Raw genomic sequence first — 18834 nt, 5'->3', positions numbered from 1 at the left:
GAAATGTATCACAGGGAGATGAGTCTATGTAGACAGAAAGTACTATCAAAATAAACATATTTTAGGGTGTCCAATATTTCAAATTACATAAATAGAGGAAAACAAATATACTAAGACTTTCTCTTCCCCTCTACTTCATCTCTAAGGTTACAAGACCAGATCAAGGGATTGCTGCACAACGAATGGAGGATTGGATGCTTTGCATCTTTCCCTTGAGTGACTCAGAACTGCATACTTCTATGCTTCCTCCATTACTGCAAGCAACTTCAGCTTGCTGGCTGACTAGAAGTCTTCACAAATACAGTAATTTCTGATTCCTTGTTTGTATTACTCCACAATATTAAATAACATTAATAATAATAATAATATTAAATAATAGCTTTTTAAATTACAGCTTCTCCAATTTCATCCTGTCTTCAAAATTAGAGCAGATTCCAACAAGAATAGAAAATTGCCTGTCCTGAGTGTGGCTGCCTATTACTTTAGCCACTCTCAGTCCTCAGTGATCTCTTGGGCAACTAAAAGCAGTGCTGAGAGATCTCTGCTTACCACTGAGACTGGTGACCAGTCACAGCAACAATTTGTCCAAGGTGGTCTGTTTCTCTTTTCCAAAATAGCAACCCTATACAGCACTGCTTCTTTAAACCTGTCAGTCACTTCCTCATCTAAAGTGAAAACACAGAGGTGAAGCCAGATACATACATATCTTTGATGTGCTTGCACAGAAAGCTTCTGCCTTGTCTTCACAGTCAAGAGTTCTAGCGATCCCTGAAGCATCTTATGAGAACTCCTGTGCTGCAAGCCTGAGCTTTCCAGACACACTGTGTTTCCTGCAAGCACAGGATGGTCACTGCATGTTCCCAAGTGGCCTGTGGTGGCAGATGAAAAAGGGCTTGCTGCTGTCAAAACTACTCACATACCCACCTTCTAGTAATTCTCCTTTCCCAGTGCCAGTGAGCTGTGTCTTGCTCGTCTGCCACAGCAATTCATTCAGTCCTACAGCAGCTCCAGACAGTTCTCAGCCATGGGCAAATTCAAGCACTGCAGCCTGTTCCCACTGCTGAAAATGGCAGGTGGGAGCAGGTAGCTGCCCTTACAGGCAAGTTCACCTCACCAACAGCACCACTGCTCCCAGCAGGACAGTGGGCTGGCTGGGAAACACCACCTCATCACAGCACTGCTGCCTCTGCTAATCCTACAGCAGGACACAAGCGTGGCAGGGTTAGTTCAGCCAGCCGGTGTCTTGTCTCTGTGGTGGAGTGCAGACACAGAAGACTTGCTTTTCTGGTAGGGAGTCACAACTCTGTGTTTATGGAGCAGCAATGAGATCAGTATTGACTCTTTCTGCTGGTACTCATGGTGGGTAGTCAACCCCTGCCTGAAGCTTCTACTGGCACTGCATGAGCAAGTTTGGCCACTGATATGGAAGCAGATTTCTAGCTCACAGGAAGGTGAATCATTCCTGACATTTGTCAGAGGAGATTAATTTTAGAAAACCTCCGATTTCAGTGGCCTACTGGATGACAAAATGAATATTTAAAGTATGTAATTCTTTTCCCTAGAAAATAAATCAACCTCTTCCTAAGAAACCTGGAGATGCCAAAAATCCACCCTTCCTGATGTGGAAGGAAGAAACAAACAATGTTAGCTCAACAGCAGTTAGCCTCAGAGAGTGTAACAGCAAGTTAAGAGACAATTTTTTGGAAGCAAGGAGAAATCCAAACAAAGAGTACCAGGAACTGGATACAATTTGAGCAGGAAAGGATCAATAAATTTTATATGTTTGCGAGGTTAACTACCCTCCTGACTTATTAGTAGCACATTTCAGAGTGGACTGGGAGAGCCACAGCTGAGCTGCAGACCCTGTTATGGAAGCAGCACTTACAAAAGCAAGGCTAGCACGATGCAGACTAGAAGATAAACCCTGACTGCAGACAATCATTCAAACCAGGCTCATCACAGTGGCAGCAATAAAAGCAATTAATCTAATTACATTGAGCTACCCATTTCTATTCCCTCTATATGCAGAATCCCAAAAGAAAAGCAGAAACTTCTTCATACACTGCTAGGCAAGTGAAGAAAAAGTTTATTCCTTGATACAATAACAATACACTACAGGATCAAAACGCAACCTTGGCGTTTTCCTGCTCTTAATCATGTGTCAAGGTTGCTACAAAATAACAGTTGCACACAAATTAAAGTCTGGCAAAGAGATGCAGGGGCAAGGGCAGCATATTCCATATCCCTTCCCCTCAGAGCCTATGGAGGGGATGGCAGGGAGGCAGCCTGCAGCTGGCCCGTGTCCTGCTGGGGTAGCACTTCAGTCCAACCTACCTGCACCTGAGCCAGGTAAGAGGAGCAAAGGGAGCTGCTCTGATCAATGCTCTCAAGTCATACACGGGTGTATCAGAAGCTCTGTTCAGAGCCTCCAGTGGTAACCCCAAGATGGCCAGGGGCAGGGTCCCAGTGCCACCCAGCCACAGCTGCAGCAGGATGCAACCCAGTGCTGTGATTCAAATCAGGAACAGAAGGCTGCTCTCTAGTTGTCAATCTCTGCTCTTTTCAAAAGAGTTATACGTGTAAAATATGTGCTACATCAGAGCCAGTGTGGAAACTCCATATAAGGAAGTAAAAATCCAGATGGAGGATTGTTTGCTTGGGTTTTTTTCCCCTCATCAAAAATCCCTGGTACACTGCGTGCCACCTTCCCTACTTCTGAACACAGCCACAGGAAAAAAAGTCTTTGCCAGCATATGGACAGTCCACCCAAGAGGGTCCCACTGCCAGCGTGGCCACGGGCTGGTGGCTCAGCACCTGTTTTGCTGCTCAGGCAGTAATTAGTTATGCTGCATATGACCACACTGAATGAAAGCACCACAAAAAAAATAATTGCACTCCTGCATGCACCATTAGCTTTAGTTCCTGAATTTAGTCTGGAGTATGAGACAATATCCTAGCTGTACATATCCCATTTTATTGAAGGACTGCTTTGTGATCCTGCTTCCCTCTTCCTTCTCTTTAGAGAATGAATGGAAGAAGCTTAAATTAAGACAAATGCCAAGTGTAAATGCCATGTGGCCTGCAACAACATGAGTGATTATTAATTTTTCAAGTCTTAAAAATCCATAATTTGGGAATCTTCTTCCACTCTACTTTGATCAGCTCAGTTATGATATCTGAAATCAGGATTTTAAATAAATGGCTAAACTTTCTAAATATATGAGGTAGGGGGTCACTAGAGGCTAGGTGCATACAATCATGAAATAGAAGCAGAAGTATGCAAAGCAGTGTCCAATATGCAATTTGCTGAATTCTTTTACTTTCTACACACAGTAATTCTGTGTCTTTCTTGTTTGGCGTTATCCCAGATGGATGCTCCTTCCTCACATCGAGCTGATAGTGTGCTTCAGTGTGAGCCATGCTGTTAATTCAGTCACTGTACAGATAACTCAATGAAGCAAACATTTGTTCTTGTAAAATTATTCTCAGTTGATTAATTATCTCAGACTGGACTGTAATGCCCAATTAACACTGCCTGGATAAGGAAAGAAAAGGTATAAACTTTATCTTCTGTCTTCCTAGCATCAACCTAATCTGATTTAGTTCCTGAGGTGCAAAAACTTTTTACTCACAGCTGTGTAAAGCAACAAGTTTGCACATTACAATACCTCTATGAGGCGGTCTGGCTCACTCCCTTCTTCCACAGTAATTAATTTAGACCTTCCATTTCGTTCATTGTCCCGAATGCCAACAGCAACCTGTGTAGCCTTCAGCCGCTTATATTTATTGCACGATGAGCCACACCACTGGTAGATTTCCTGAAATAATGAAAAGAACATACACATTAGCAATAGGATTCAACACAGCAAAGTTATGAAATTAGTTTTATTAATAATTATCCTACTGGATCTAAACCATCATAACATCAGTGAATGTGCATCTTTCAGAACTTTCTAGAAGAGAGTTGCTCAATCACATAGATATTTTCAGTATCTATGATACAGTCTCAAACTGCACCAGGAGAGATTTAGGTTGGATATTATGAGAAATTTCTTCATGGAAAGGGTGGTGTTCAGTCAAAGGCTGGACTCTGATCTCAGACATCTTTTCCAACCTATTTCATTCTGTCGTGCTGCAATATGCAACATATTTACATAATATAACTTAACTTCCACATATTAGGAGATGACTTGAGCTCAGAATAGTCAGAGTTTCATTTTGACTGAGTTTTATCCCAGTTACATATAAGACTTCAGCTAATTAAAGAACCAGAAACTCCTAGATTTGCTACTGCAGATGTTATATATGCCAGCTCCTCTTCTATGGTACTTCAGCAGTGCTGGTACTCACCCGTGTCAAGAAACAAATTAATTTTAAAATCTCAAGGTAGATCCTGATTGTATGTGCTACTAAAGTACCGTTAGACCTTTCAATCCAGTTTTATTTGCTGACCTTTTGCAGAATGCAGCATGTTCCCCGGGAACCTCTCAGGAAAGGGAGACACCAGAGCCAGCCTAAGACATGTCACCTGATTCAGCCACACAGACCAAGGAGCCTCAGTTTTGGCAACATTATTTACCCAGAACTTGAAGCATTTCAGAATAAGGAATTTAGATTTCATTTCTGATAAAAATTACTAACAAAAGGTACAAGATAACTAACAAAGTTGTTACTAATAACATAAGCTGCAGGGATGCTAGAGGTCGGGCTGGAAGGAGTCGGTCCAAGGAAATTACTCATCTTGGCTGGTTGCTTCCCCCACCTCTCCTGGAAGCAGGTAATTTGATTCCTCACATGATTCTGTCAAATAGCTCAAATAGTACAGCAACAAAGGAACACAGTCATTTTCAGCTTTAAAAAGGTTCAATTGGTTTGTGTTCATGTGCAACACAAATTTCAGTCAGAGCCCTCACTGAATAAATTACTTGGGCTTAGTTTTATGTTGTATATACAACTGTATAAAGCTTAATTTTGAGATGGACATTTTTATAAAAGAAAAAATCAAGTTATTTCTGCTGACCACTGCTGGACTTCACCACTAGCAGAAAGGGTGGTTTCAGACAGGTAAAGGATGAAGCACAGCTTCTCAGTACTAGCAGATGCCTATTTTTAGAGGACGGCTAACATTCATGGCATCTGCATGCAAAATAGAGCTAGTAACTTCCAACAGTTACTTTTCACCAGTTTGGACACAAAAAACCCCACAGTGAGATCTCAGTGATCTCACTGTTTCCTTCCAAACTCCCTCCCCCTTTCAAAACCATCACTTCAAAGACAAAGTTTTAACCTTTGGTCAGGATTACACTGCAGAACTGTATCCCTTTCAACTTGAATATGTTATGCAATGAAAGCTGTGAGGTTTTCAACTTGCCTTTAACAACCTGACTGTAGGCTTAAATAAAAAAATTGCTTGTAAGTTCTTGTTTAAACGCTGTCAGATTACCAAGTATCCAGAATCTGGAAACATAGCTGGTGTGTCAGGTCTGAACCTTATCTTAAATCTGACTTTCTACATTTCCCCAGGAAAACAAAGTATCTGTTCATACTTCGAGAAATAATTTTCTAAAGAACTGAATGTGTAGAAAGAAAAAAGTTCCAATCTGAGCAGATTTTTAAAGTACATTTGTTATTGCCAGGCACTGCTTTAGCCCTTTCTATCAAATTCATGGAGACTTTCCACAACACAGACTCCTTAGCATCATTCTCATCTCTGCCTACATCCTACTAATTGGGCTTATTTGAAATTATGTGCGAAAACAGGAGTCACTAGAGATACTGCAGCAACAAACAGGAATTCCTTATTTCCCATAGTCTGTAGAAGCAAAAAGGAAGAGTAAGAAGTCATATGATAAAGAACTAGGGAAAGAGGGAAGACAGCTATTGCCTTATCTCAGTGTTCATGTGGCAGAGTGTGGTGGAAATTGCTCATTCAGAAAAGTCAGAAGTTTTACCCATTGGCCTTCTCTTGTTTTTTTGGTAACTGGTGATGGAACCTCAAACAAGTAGTTCAATCTAAAACATGAATATTTTTTGCTGTACTGACCACAAAGGATATTGTGAGACAAACTACCACTGCAAATTACAAATAACTTTACTTCTTGGACAATAAATTCATATTTTCTTTTCTTAGCACCTCCTAAAGGCCCCACTACACCCAAGTTACTCCATGTTCACAGTTTATTCCCTCTGTGTGCCTTCAGTAAGCAAGTGACTAAACTGAGCCCTCCTACAGTCCACAGGCTCTAGGCTTCAAATGAGCCTGAGGAAGGAGAAGGACCTTTAAAAATCTACAGTAATGGATTTCAGATTTTTAAATTTGCAGGTTTCATTATTTACCTTATGGGGTCTATGTTACAGGTTTTCTTCTACTGCATAAACTACCATTTGAATCAACAAGCAGTGCCTGAAAACATTCTTGATCTGGAGATTCACAAGCTCCATCTTATATGGTTATTTGAAAAATACTGATTTTTAAAAGCTAGAGAAATCAGTAACTGCTTTTTAACACTAAAGACACTATTCTTTATTAAAAGCCTGAAAGTTAAACTTCATGTACTGTATAATCAAATTGAAGGACATGAGCAGCCACAAGTCATGAAAATGTCCCGAAGTATATGATATTGTAATGCATTTACTATGATCACTAAAATATCTTAAACATCCTGTGCTAGAAGCTTTCAGGAGCTTGGATTTAAGTAGTTTTCTCTTCTGAATTAAAATAATCTCATTTTCAATGTATCTAATTTTGAGGCCTTACAGTAGAGAAGCTGAGTATCTACAAGTTTGCCTTCCTGATATAACTTACCCATTTCAACCTCTAGGCAGAATCAGGTTGTTCAACAATTTAAAACCAGAAAAAGTTTTAGAAGTTAAAGCCACTTCTTGAAAAGGCTAATATTTAGATCTGGATCTACCTAAAATACAGTCAATTATATAACTATATCCAACAAATCACTGAGCTTTTGGGTTATATTTTATCATTCATGTATTTCTTTTTTAGACAGATAAAATACTCAGCCATGGGCAAAATGTGATATTCAGCTTTAGCTCACTCACTACTTTCACAATTTCCTAGCTGTACTACACCTTCACCTATTTTTAGGTTTGTTTTGCTAACTTTATTTGGAATTGGCAGGTTGACAAAAAATGTTTCCATTAAAATGAAAACAGACTTCAAGTGTTCACTACCCTCAAAATAAAATAGCTTCATTCATCAGTAATTCCTGTGCCAAGCCCAGTTTATTTTCAGACGTTTGCACTAGGAGTATTTATTTTTTAAACCTCTTAAACAGAATTCTGAGAGAGATACCCTATATTAATGTCTATCGATATCAATATAGTTATCAGATCACAGTGGGACAATTAACAGCAGAGAGTGAGAAAGTGTTATAATGAATAACATTATTATAAAGTGTTATAATGAATAACAATGACCACCCTAGAGCTCCTGAGTGAGGCTGGGAAGGCAAGCTGGGTCTGTGCCATGCACACTGTGGTCAGAAGGAGCTCCCCCCACAACTGCACATTTTGGGGACACAGTTTGGTCTTCCACCCACGGAGTGTCAGAATTCACTGCTCTTACTCCTAATAGCTTCTGACCTTGTGCAAGTCACATGAGATTTCTACAGCACATTAAAAATGACCCAACATTTAGCTTCTATACAGAAGTTGTGCATCAGGATGATTATGCATGGCTCGTGTAACCCTGAGCAAGAGCACCTTGGCACTTTTCCCTGTATGGAGGGGGGACAGTGAAAGTACACCTCCTGCTTCCTGCTCCAGCCCCAAATGGCATGAGGGCAAGAGAAGGAAAAACAAACAAAAAAAAAATCACTTATTTCAGAAGTGACATACAAAACAATTTTTTCCATTTCAACACATAGCCACCACTGTATTCGGAGCCTGGCAGCCTCCTTAGTCTAGAGGCAAGAAAAATACACTCTCTTTTCTGGATCTTTTATGGCCATTTCTGTGGATCTTAGCCAGGACAATGACAGAAAAAGCCAAGAAGCTTAAATCCATGAAGTTGTTTTTCTCTAGTTAAACATGCCCTAAACATTTAAGTGTTTCAAACCTCTATGTCTGTTGAAATTTCCAGGCCTCTACTGTAATGGCTGATTTGCATTCCCTTACATGAAGAGATATTATAAAGCTAAACAAATTAAATAGTTTTCAAAACTCTAATTTGAAACAAGTTTTTTGGTGAGACTTACATTTATGTAGAAAATAAGAGTGAAATGTTTAAGTCTCATTAACCTTAAAATATTGAAATAAGCTTTAAACTTTCATTAAGGAAAGAATTTAAGGAGAGCATACCAGATGGTATGCCTCTATTTTTCGTCTGGAGGCCCTGATACAACTTGTACTTGTCCACCTTTGCCCACATATACCCCAGAACATGCTCTCAGAATGTAATAGCACCTCAAATAAAAATAATACCACTCTTAGCTGAGAGACAGCTAAAATCTGTAACATGGACCTTTTCATATTGTCATGATGCAACTTCAGCTAGCTCAGTGTCAGTCAGGATGTTGTCTTTCATTCCTCTAAACTACAACATTTGGTGCAGCAGAGGTACAGCTCTAATGCAGAGGGACTCAACATGAGAAAACTCCTCAGCTAAACCTGCTCACCCCTGTGAAACACCATACTATATTCTCTGTACCCACATAGCTCAGACTAAATGGCTGAAAGCAAGAAAAGAATATTTGTAAAGTTACAACTGCCTTAATTCCTCTCTTCCCTTTGCTTTAGCTGCTGCTGTTCAGAAGCAGATCAGATGTAAATATAGCACATCCCATAAGGCCACTGTAGTGGTTTCACAGCAGGCAGAAGAAAGGCTGATGAGGTTTGTAAGGACTGATGGGTTAAGAGGAAAAGAGCTGTGATGTAGGGGTCCCCAAAATAGCCAGCCCTCCTAGTACTCACCTCTGAAGGGAAGCAGGAGAGAGAAAAAAAAAAAAAAAAAAAAAACAAACCAGAAAAAAAAAAAAACAGCAACACTAGAAGCAGATGGAACATACATGAATACTGGCAAAGTTCTACACACATCCTGTCATGCTAATATCAAAATAATGGGCAGGCACTCAGCTGAGACTCTTCACGGCCATTAGTGAACAGCTGCTCTGATAAGGCACGAGTTCCTTATAGCTCATTAAGTCTAGTCCTGTAATTAATATGTTTAAAGAAGAAAACACCAGTACAAAATAGAAATAAATTTGGAAAAAGGTTTATATATGAATGGCGAACAACAGAAGTACTTCTAATGCCTTTAATTCTAAGTATTTGTAAAACAGCGGCACATTATATTGGTATTTGTATTTCAAATACCATGTTTTTGGAAATAAAACAGAGAGCCCTAAAGCAAGAGTGTGGAGTGCTCTTTTTTAAGTACAGAAAATTGCTAAATCGAGAAAAAGTCCACATGGTAGGGAAAATTACTGAACAAAAACAACTGGAATGCAGCGCCTTTTGTCAGTTCACTGCCATCCAGGGTTTTTTTTAGGAACAAACAATATGTATTAAGAAGAATGTTTGGATTCAATCAGATTAATATAGACCTCTGAACGCATTTTTCTCCTTAAATTATTACATTTTTCCCCTTTCTTGACCGTTGAATTTTTGATACAGGCAGGAAAACTCCTCTCCTTTCACATATCCATCAAATCTATTTTACGCATTTGCTGAAACTGTAATATAATGAACCATTGAAAGTTGTGGCGTTTTGATAATCCAAAACAAACTCCAGATTCATTCAGCCAGAATACCTCTGAGGCCACCATGAACCTGGCCCTAGTAAAATTACAATAGTGTCTTTGTAACCAGTCTTTGGAGTGTCCCATTTGACTCAAATGGAACAAATTTTCAGACTAAAAAAAAAAAGTCATATAATAGTCATGCACTCAGTACATTCATTTTTCCTCTCACACCTGTTTTGCTAGTATGCACGAGGAATAGCTCTTGCTACACCGCAGTGGATTAAGAGGTCAATACTAGGATAAGCTTAATTCTAAACAACAGCAGCTAAAGCAGCAAAACATCTGGATTTCCTACAACATTGGGAAGAAAACCAATTTAACTGAATCCTTGTGGATACATATTTGTCCAGTCCACCAGAAGCTTAAACAATGATCTCTGGTTCAGATACTTTTCTATGTACAAGTGGGGGTGAGGACTTTCCAGTCCATAGAGTATGAAGAAAAATCCATACTCTGAATACTTTAACTGAAGTAGGGGGCAAAAGGACTTATTTTTTTTCCCTCCATCTGATGACTTTGAGATAGCAACTTTCAGAATTCTGGCATTTACACTGCTGGCGTCACTAACTGGGTGACAGAATTACAGAAAAATTAAGATGTTTGCTTACCAAGATACACATTGCATAGACAGAACAACATTTTAATGCTGTTAATAAGTTAATAAAGAACCCAAGCACTTTAGTTCTTCAAGTTCAGCTACTTGTTTGGCAGGTCCCTGCTGCAGCATGAGCAATAGTTTAACTCTCAGCTGGAGGAAACTGAGGAAGAGGTTAGTTGTAGGAGAAACATGTGAATGGAAAAAGGACGTCAGTCAGTTGTTAGGGAAAGCAACTAGAAATGTACAGTGGTGAACTGCAAAATGCAAGAACTGCTCTTCCAGCCCTGTTTATACCTTAACAGTGACTTTACTAAAGCAATTAATACACCTGTTGTGAACTGTTTTATCCAATGGAAGAGAAACAAAGCCACCTAAAAGAAATAGTGAGGGAAGAAGATTAGAGAAGCCACCAAGACAATTCTGCTTAAGGTTGCAATGTGATGCTGAATCATACCCTGTGGACATAATCGTAAAGCAAGTATCTGTTATGTTCTCTTTAAAAAGCAGAAGTTACTTTTCTTTTTGGAAACATGATTTCCTCTACACCAAGTTAACAGCTGTTACGAAAAGCAGCTGTCATAAAAAGCCAGTCTTTTTACCTGATGTATTTCTTCTAGTGTCTTTGTTGCAAGGCAGCGATTTTTCTTCTTCTGACATGCTTATTATGTCAGGTGTTCCAGTAGGAACACAGATATATGATGACAACTCCTCGAAATTTTCATTTGGATTTATGAAGCCCTTGAGAAATGCATACATTGAATGCTAGATAGCTTGCAGGCTCTTACATTTCAAACCAGCAAGCTCCTGGCTGTCTATAGATCAGTTTATAAGCACCACTATAGGAATAGGAAGAATGAACAACTGAGTAGGGTTTACCTTCAGTCTTCATTTAGCTCGAGCTACAGTTATCACCTCACCCATCTGCAGTCTTCCTTTGGGAGAAGGGTGATGTTCCAACTGCAGAACTTTCATTGTACTGACAAAACTTTCCAGCTACAATCAAGTCCAAGCTCAAACCTTGGTGGTAGTTACCACACATCAGCTTTCACACCCTTATTTTAATAACTGCCTCAATTTCTTCGAGAAGGCTGAGCAGTGCACAGCTCTCTGCTGGCCTGCCCTGTGCAGTCACCTAGCTCATGGCACTGCTACTGTCTCCCATCAAGAGATTAATCAGACAGAGAGAGTCAAGATACAAAAGAAAGTTTTTTCTCGGGTTACCTCCTTCAAAATGTGTGTTCACAGAGCAAACCAATTTTCTTCAATTAATTCTTCAGCCTGTCAATAACTAAAGCAGCCTTCAATTAGTCCCATCAACTCATAGAAGAAGCTCTCACAAAGAGAGCTTCTCTCCGAGTCTATCCTTCCCCAAGTAAAACCAACACACTTCCCACTTTAAATCGGGAAAATTCACAAAAGGTATGAAAGTCTGTAGCACATTTCACCAGAAATATATACATGTACAGTATATTTACATATGCATCTAGATAAAGACTAAAATAGCCTCAAAAACTGTATGTTATTCACTAAATGGCACAGTGATTCATCTTTTCCCTTGCCTTCTGTGATCATTTTCCATGTCCTCCTGCTCCTTGCTGTTTTGAGAATTGTCTTGGTGATGAAAGAAGTAAAAGGATTGTATTTAATGGGAGGGAGCTAGAGGATGGGGTGAAACAAAGGGAGCTGCATTCTGGAGGTAAAGGGGGGCACAGAGCAAGGCCACCAAGAACTGTCAAACCCATCCTGGTGCCTCTCAGGTGGGATACCAGCAATAGTTCAGGACAGGACTGGAAAAGCCTCAAGGGGAAGCCGTATGACGATCAGCTGAGGGCACTTGGTCTGTTCAGCCTGGAGGAAACTGAGGGAGACCTGACTGCAGTCACAACTTCCTCATAAGGGGAAGAGGAAGGGCAGACACTGATCTCTTCTCTCTGGTGTCCAGTGACAGGACCCACAGAAACAGCCTGAAGTTTTATCAGAGGAGTTTATGCCGGATATCAGAAAAAGGTTCTTCACCTAGATGGTGGTTGGGCACCGGAATGGGCTCCTCAGGGACATGGCCACAGCACTAAGCCTGACAGAGTTCAAGAAGAATTTGCAGAGTGCTCTCAGGCACACAGTGTGACTCTTGGGGCTGTCCTGCGTGAGGCTAAGAGTTGGACTTTACAATCCTTGTGAGTCCCTTCCAACTTAGCATATTCTGTGATTGTGTGGCAGAAAATACCAGTTCCTGGGAAGCCTTGAGCAGAGGTACACCTGGACAAGATGCACTGAGCAGCACCTGATAAAGTAAGTTGTGCTCCACTCCAGGTCTTTTCAGCACTGCCCTGCACTTGTCTTGCCTGCCCAAAGGCTCCCTTAAAGAGAGAGGAGTTCCCAGGTTCAAAGAAGTATCATGGAAATCCCATGTAGTAAAAACACCCCAACGTAAATCAGGGTCTGTATACCAGCACTCTCCTGGATCACTCACTCCACAGGAAGATCAGTAGTCATAGCTCTCAGTTCACAGTGTTACAGAAGACTGCTTGACTAAAAGGTCTTAATGTATTTCTCACAGGTAACTCCCCTCATAGCACAGAGAGTGCCTTCTCTGCCTTCTGCAGCTGTTTTCTCCTCCAGCCAAGAGAGTTCAAAATAAGCAAGATGAGACGTGGGCAGGGTATTTGAAGTTGTGTACATGGTACACGGCCCCATGAGATCTCAACCGCTTTTAAAAGAGGGGTCAGAACGCAGGCAGTTACAACATTATTTTTTGTTCTTATTTCCAACCATGGTTTGACTCCAGTAACTTAGAAGGCTGGATCAAGATAGAATAACTTTCCTTCAAGGTCAGGCTGAACAGAGCTCAGAGCAACCTCAGCTTGTTGAAGATGTTCCTGCTCACTGCAGGGGGAATTGATCTAGTTGACCTCTAAAGGTCCCTTCCAAACAAAACTATTCTATGGTCTACATATGAGATAAGCATCAGAACTTGGACTGCAAATATGTGAATCTAGTGAACACACACTTTTTTCTTAAAGCATTATCCCTGTAAAGTAAATCCTAGTGCTAAGTAATGATTTTATTCCTATTCATTATTATCTTTCATAATTTTCCATTATCTGTTCAAACCATGAGTTTAAAATACTGCAGTAATTGAGCTCAAAAGGAAAACTGAAATTATTTTTATTATATTAGATAAGCAGCTTGATAAAATATAACAGCAAATGGACAGCACAAGCAAATTTTCAGTACCATAGAGACCATCCTTTTGGTTAGCTAAAAGACTGGGGAAAGTAAATCCTGGAAATTCATCTTACTGGACACACTACAATAATTTGACATTACAAGCACTGACCATAAACTCATTTTATGCAATTACCACTCATTCTTAGACAATGAGTCTGCAGTAGTCTGCAATAAATACCAAGACTCAAAAGCAACCCTATTTAAGATTAATTTTATTTCAATTGTTAAGAAAAGGAATCTACTTTAGCCACAATACTTTTCTTTTTTCAAAGGAACCTTAAATTCAAGTAAGAGCTCCTGTAAAGACTCAAAAGCACAGGTCTCTAGTCATGGAAAATTTCAGTCTGAAGTACAGTTATTTCAGCTTGAAATACAGTTCTTATAAAACTTGAGCAAGGTTTCTCCTATGAAACTGTATTTCCTATCACCCATTTCTTTAGAGGTACTTCACTAGACTTGTATATCTTCATCCTGAACTATGTCACATATTTTCATGTCCCATAAGCATGGTCTGTTTATGCAATAACCTGACTATGAATATCTAGATGCTAAAACACTTTTCTCTTTGTCAGTACATCCAGAAAGACCCATCACTCCTACACAACTGACATGATAAGATCAAGAATTGTTTTAGTCATGTGATTTGACTGACATTTCCCACAGAATAGCAAAAAAAAGGGAATCTAGATATTGCTCACATTTAATCTTTCTTCCTGCAAACGTACAACATTGCATTGCTGCTTGACCTCTGTCTTGTCAAACAGTGAATCAGAAACCAGTGACATTACACTAAAAAAAAGTAAAAGGCTCCCAATGTACATTCAGTATCAGGAGAAGACTCTAAAGCCATATCATATTTAATCTGCTTAGTGATACCACTGTCTTCTCATCAAAAGGGATGGGCCCCAAGCTATACAGGTAACACTTGAATACACCCACAGTGCATTTCATCAGTGTCATTGCCATGCCTGCAGTGTGGCCTGAGATTACCTACTCAAGGTAATCTGGGTAATTACAGCACAATAAGGGTCAGAACAACTTGAATTCATGGAGTACACCCAGTTCCACAGTATGTCTATGGGAGGTGAACTCCAAAAAACTCAAAAGCCCAATTACAGCCATACTGCAAAAGCAGCATTTTCTAGCAATGTTTAGTTCAAAACTTTCCATCTCCCATGGGTTAACTCTGGAAGGGAATAGATAATTTGGGTCTCCTATGCAAAGTGACATTGAGAGATTACTTTGGATATTGATTACCAGGCTATTCCAGATGATTAAACCACACTGACGTAAGAGGAATAGGATAATATTCAAAAAAGACTTTGGTGTTCCATCTGAAGGCTGTGAAGCATAATAAAAATCAAAGACATATCGGTATCAAGTTGCTATATTGATTATTTTCAACTGTCACGCTAGGGGACTCTTTCAGAGAAAAAAAGCCAAATGCACACCATGAATTCAGAAGAGCTCATTTTTCAATAGGTCAGGGGAACTCTGATATCTTGACACAGCTGACCATTTCTTTGTGAAACACTACAGTTAAAATCAACTGCAGATAAACTATTTCCTTTCACATGCTTTCCATTTGCTACATGTGAGCATATCAGGCATGGGAATAATTTCAAATTGGTAACTAGCATCTAATTAGTGTGGACTGCATCCCAGCTGCTACTCTTAGTATCAGAAAGTCTTAGTATGTATTCTGAGGTGACAGCACTACACTTTAAGGCATTTGAAGCAAGCAGAATTATCTTATGTGTCGATACTGTTCTGTCTGTACTTGCCCTCAGCAGAAAGCCTTGAAGCACAGGATTGCTTCTCAAGTGATCTCTTGAAATAGTCGTTTTATAATCACTTTTGCAGCTGTTTCTTTAGGGTCAACTGTTACTATCAAAGTTTGATGACTATGAAGAAATGCTCCTAAGAAAATGGTTGAATCTGTGTTCTGCTCTGAACACTAGCACTGCTCCCATTCATTTGGTAGAGAGTGCCAAACTCAGATTGGACTTACAGTAAACTGTTTAAGCTGTTCAAACGAGCAGTGAAAGACCCCAATGCCTTGAATGGGAAAGAGAACTGCCTCTTGAGGGATAATCTGTGCACACTTCAGAAAACATTCAGGGCAGTTTGAAGCCTTTCAAAGTAGTGTGACACTAAAGCACATTCTTTCTGCAGGTTCACATGAGTGACAAAATCAGTTTTGCATTTTAGGAGATGACTGAAACCTTGGAAGGGATGCAGCCCTTACTTTTCAGCGTTTGCTCTAAAAACACTTACATTTCCGAGGTCAATAATGAAACAATCTCCTTTGTTGAAGCTGGTCCAGGCCAGGGGGACTTCTGTGGCTCTTACAACTCTCCGGCCCTTGACATGCAGCAGCCTCTGAGCACTCAGATCATTAGTAACAACATGATTAAATCCAGAGGCAACACCACCTGCCTGAATAAAACAAAACAAAGCAGCCAGCTTTATTTCAGCTTCATTTCTGCTGAGTTTTTTTGGTTTTTTTGCTAAAGATGAGGAAGTAGTGGAAAAAAATGGTTTATGCCATGAGAAATATACCAAAATAATGTACTGTTTAAGAGTGCTGAACACAGACCAAACAGACACTACTGTTGCTGGACTCTCAGGTGTGAACTTTAGCCAAAGGAGCAGAAGTCACCCTCCTTCACAGGGTTTTCAGATAAACAGTGAAAGTGAAAACACAGAATTTACAGCACTCTCCAGTCTCCTTCAGAGGATGAGATAATACTCAACATCATTGTTTGTCAAGGACTAAAAGTCAAGGACTGAGGAAAAGAAGAGAAATATGCAGCTCCTTTTGAAGTTTTCCAAACTTGAATCTCAGAGGTCCAGGTGGTTTTAGTCTCTGGTTACATGTAGATGGATGCATAATTCCACAGCAGCTCTGTAATTTTATGAAAGGAATATTTCAGAGTCAACCTGGAGAGGAGTCAACCTGGCAAGGAGTACCAAACTAGGCAAAGTGACAGCAAATTGTAAGTGTAAATATAAGCAATATCTTGTAAACTGGCTTGGATGTCTGCCTCCATGAGGCAGCATTCTCCATTCCTCCAGGAGACCCAAACCTTGTGTTTGAACAGAGAGTGGCTCTTAAAATTAAAAAAAAAAAAAAAATAAAATTAAAACATGAAAGTTTGCGTGTGTCACTGCCAACCTCACTTATGCAGTGTTAAGAGCTCGGTTGTGTAGACAGAGAGAAGTTACAAACCTTCATAATGGGGGGAAAAAGGCTGAATGAGCCATGGCTGCCAGAGCTTCTACTATGGTGATATTCTCAGGAGATGCATTACTTTATTGTTAAAAACAACCCACAGATGTTGCAAAAAAAAAAAAAAAAAAAGTTACTTTTCAGCAATTCAGCTTCTGGAAGTGACACAAGGACATTGACACTACACCTTTCCAAAAGCTAAATTTTTAAAAAAAAAATGTGGGGGATTGTTTTAGCTATTTCAGAAAAAACTGCAGTAGGACTGTAAGAGCATAATCTTTAGATTCAAGTGAAGTTTTGGTCTTTTCCACTTTATTCGTGTTTCTAACCACTTGAGCACACTGGGTTCTGCATTTGAACAAAAATATTTAGTCTGCAAGGCAGAAATTACGTCTGTGAGATTTAACACCTCCCAGACACAGAGAGTGAGTCCCTACTGTGAGCTTTCTTATACACACAAGTATGAAATTTCAGGACAGCTTTATTTTGGGGAAAAAAAAAGTTGAGAAAGGTTTTCATATATCAGAAGAGGCACTGACAAACAAGCTCCTAGTTTCTGTACAAGCACTGGGGCTCCTACAGTTTAAGATGGGTAGTTCAGATCTAAACCCAGAAAGCATTAATCAAACTATTTTTAAAATCTCCATTTATAAAGAAAAACATTTGATTTTTATGTAGGGGAAAAATGTTACAATTTCAGAATGTATTTTGACAGACTCTTTACCTTGTATTTAATTCCTCCTTTGAAGTAACCCACAAATTCAGTAGACTCATATCCTTGAATTTCTCTACTCTGCACAGGTTTTCCTCCTAGATAATCATCCATTTGAACAGCAAAGATAGCTGCAGCTGTGCTTTCATCCTGGGTGCACTCCTTCCCTGAAATAAAAGGAAATATGTCAATAAAGCATTAATATTATTTTGAATTCTGTTGGAGAAATTATTTCTGCAACAATTGGGCACTGCCTTCTGCAGGTTATATAAGCCATGTTTATGTGGAACCAAAGCACTGAAACACAATCTTGTTCACCATCAAATAACATGGTCTTCCAAACCATTTCTTGACAGCTTGTAGAATTGTATTCATAAAGAAAAAAGAATGAAAAATAGTGAAGATGCATTTTCTCTTAGAATCTTCAAACAAAAGAAAAATTTGAGTTTAATTGAGCATGGCAAGTGTCAGTTGTAATGATTTTTGGACTTTTAGCTGAAGTTCAAATCATATGAAAGGACTGTCTGGATGGTAAAACATATATTTATTCTAATAACAACTCACCAAGGCATAAAGCCAAAATAATTCAATAGCAGTCCTCTTGACATGATAATGCCAGCAAGATATTTTGTCTGGCACAGCTGGGAAACAGAAAAGCAGCTTTGGGGTTCAGATATTTGCTTCATGAGATCACACTTTGTTTTGTACCTTATGGAGATTAGCCTATTCCCAAGATCGTGGCAAAATGGTCTCTTGACCTAGTGTGCTGATACCTGTACACGCTGAAAACAGGCTGTATATTAAACCAAAGATTTTAATGTGTGCCCACACATTTTTGATGAACATTTTCAGCAGTTTTAATTGTTTCAAAAAAAGCACAAATAGAATCAAGTCTAAAAAAAAAGGTTTCTCAGTAATTATAGAAGAAAAAGGAAAGGTGAGGTCTTCCATTTGGTTCCAAATCACTCCATGATGGAACTTGGTATGTTCCAGTATGCTTTCTCAGACCCGGGTACCACCTTAAAGTTGGTGGTAAACCTTTGGAAGTTTTAGGGGTGCTTTGTTTCTTTTTCTAAGTAGGAGTAATCATATCCATTAAGACTAGATCCTTCTAAATAATTACTTGCAATTACATAGCAGGGTTCAGGGTTAAAGAAAAATGTTTTTTGAACAGAATCAGAGATAAGAACTACTATCAGACTTGGTCTCATAGCTGTTATGCAATAAAATACTTGGGGAAACGCCATTAAAAGAAAAATCAAGTGAGCATCAGTCCAAGCACAAATTACTCAAGCTTGTGTGAAAA

The 18834-nt window shown here is 39.4% G+C and overlaps 1 protein-coding gene across 6 annotated transcripts in view; it reads right to left on the bottom strand.

Annotated features, from left to right (window-relative positions):
• Positions 1–18834, bottom strand: part of SCIN (scinderin) — a 68642-nt gene that overhangs the window by 26314 nt on the left and 23494 nt on the right. For all 6 annotated transcript variants that reach the window (XM_088162306.1, XM_088162328.1, XM_088162317.1 and 3 more), the window contains 3 exons: positions 17541–17695; positions 15862–16023; positions 3669–3818 (listed from right to left, as the gene is read on the bottom strand). In XM_088162306.1, coding sequence (XP_088018432.1) covers positions 3669–3818; positions 15862–16023; positions 17541–17695 — 467 coding nt within the window. The remainder of the gene's footprint in view (positions 1–3668; positions 3819–15861; positions 16024–17540; positions 17696–18834) is intronic.

This window comes from Sturnus vulgaris, chromosome 1 (genome assembly GCF_052056855.1).
Source record: "Sturnus vulgaris isolate bStuVul1 chromosome 1, bStuVul1.hap1, whole genome shotgun sequence".
Classification (NCBI taxonomy): domain Eukaryota; kingdom Metazoa; phylum Chordata; class Aves; order Passeriformes; family Sturnidae; genus Sturnus; species Sturnus vulgaris.
This window is presented reverse-complemented; position numbering and strand designations above follow the sequence as displayed.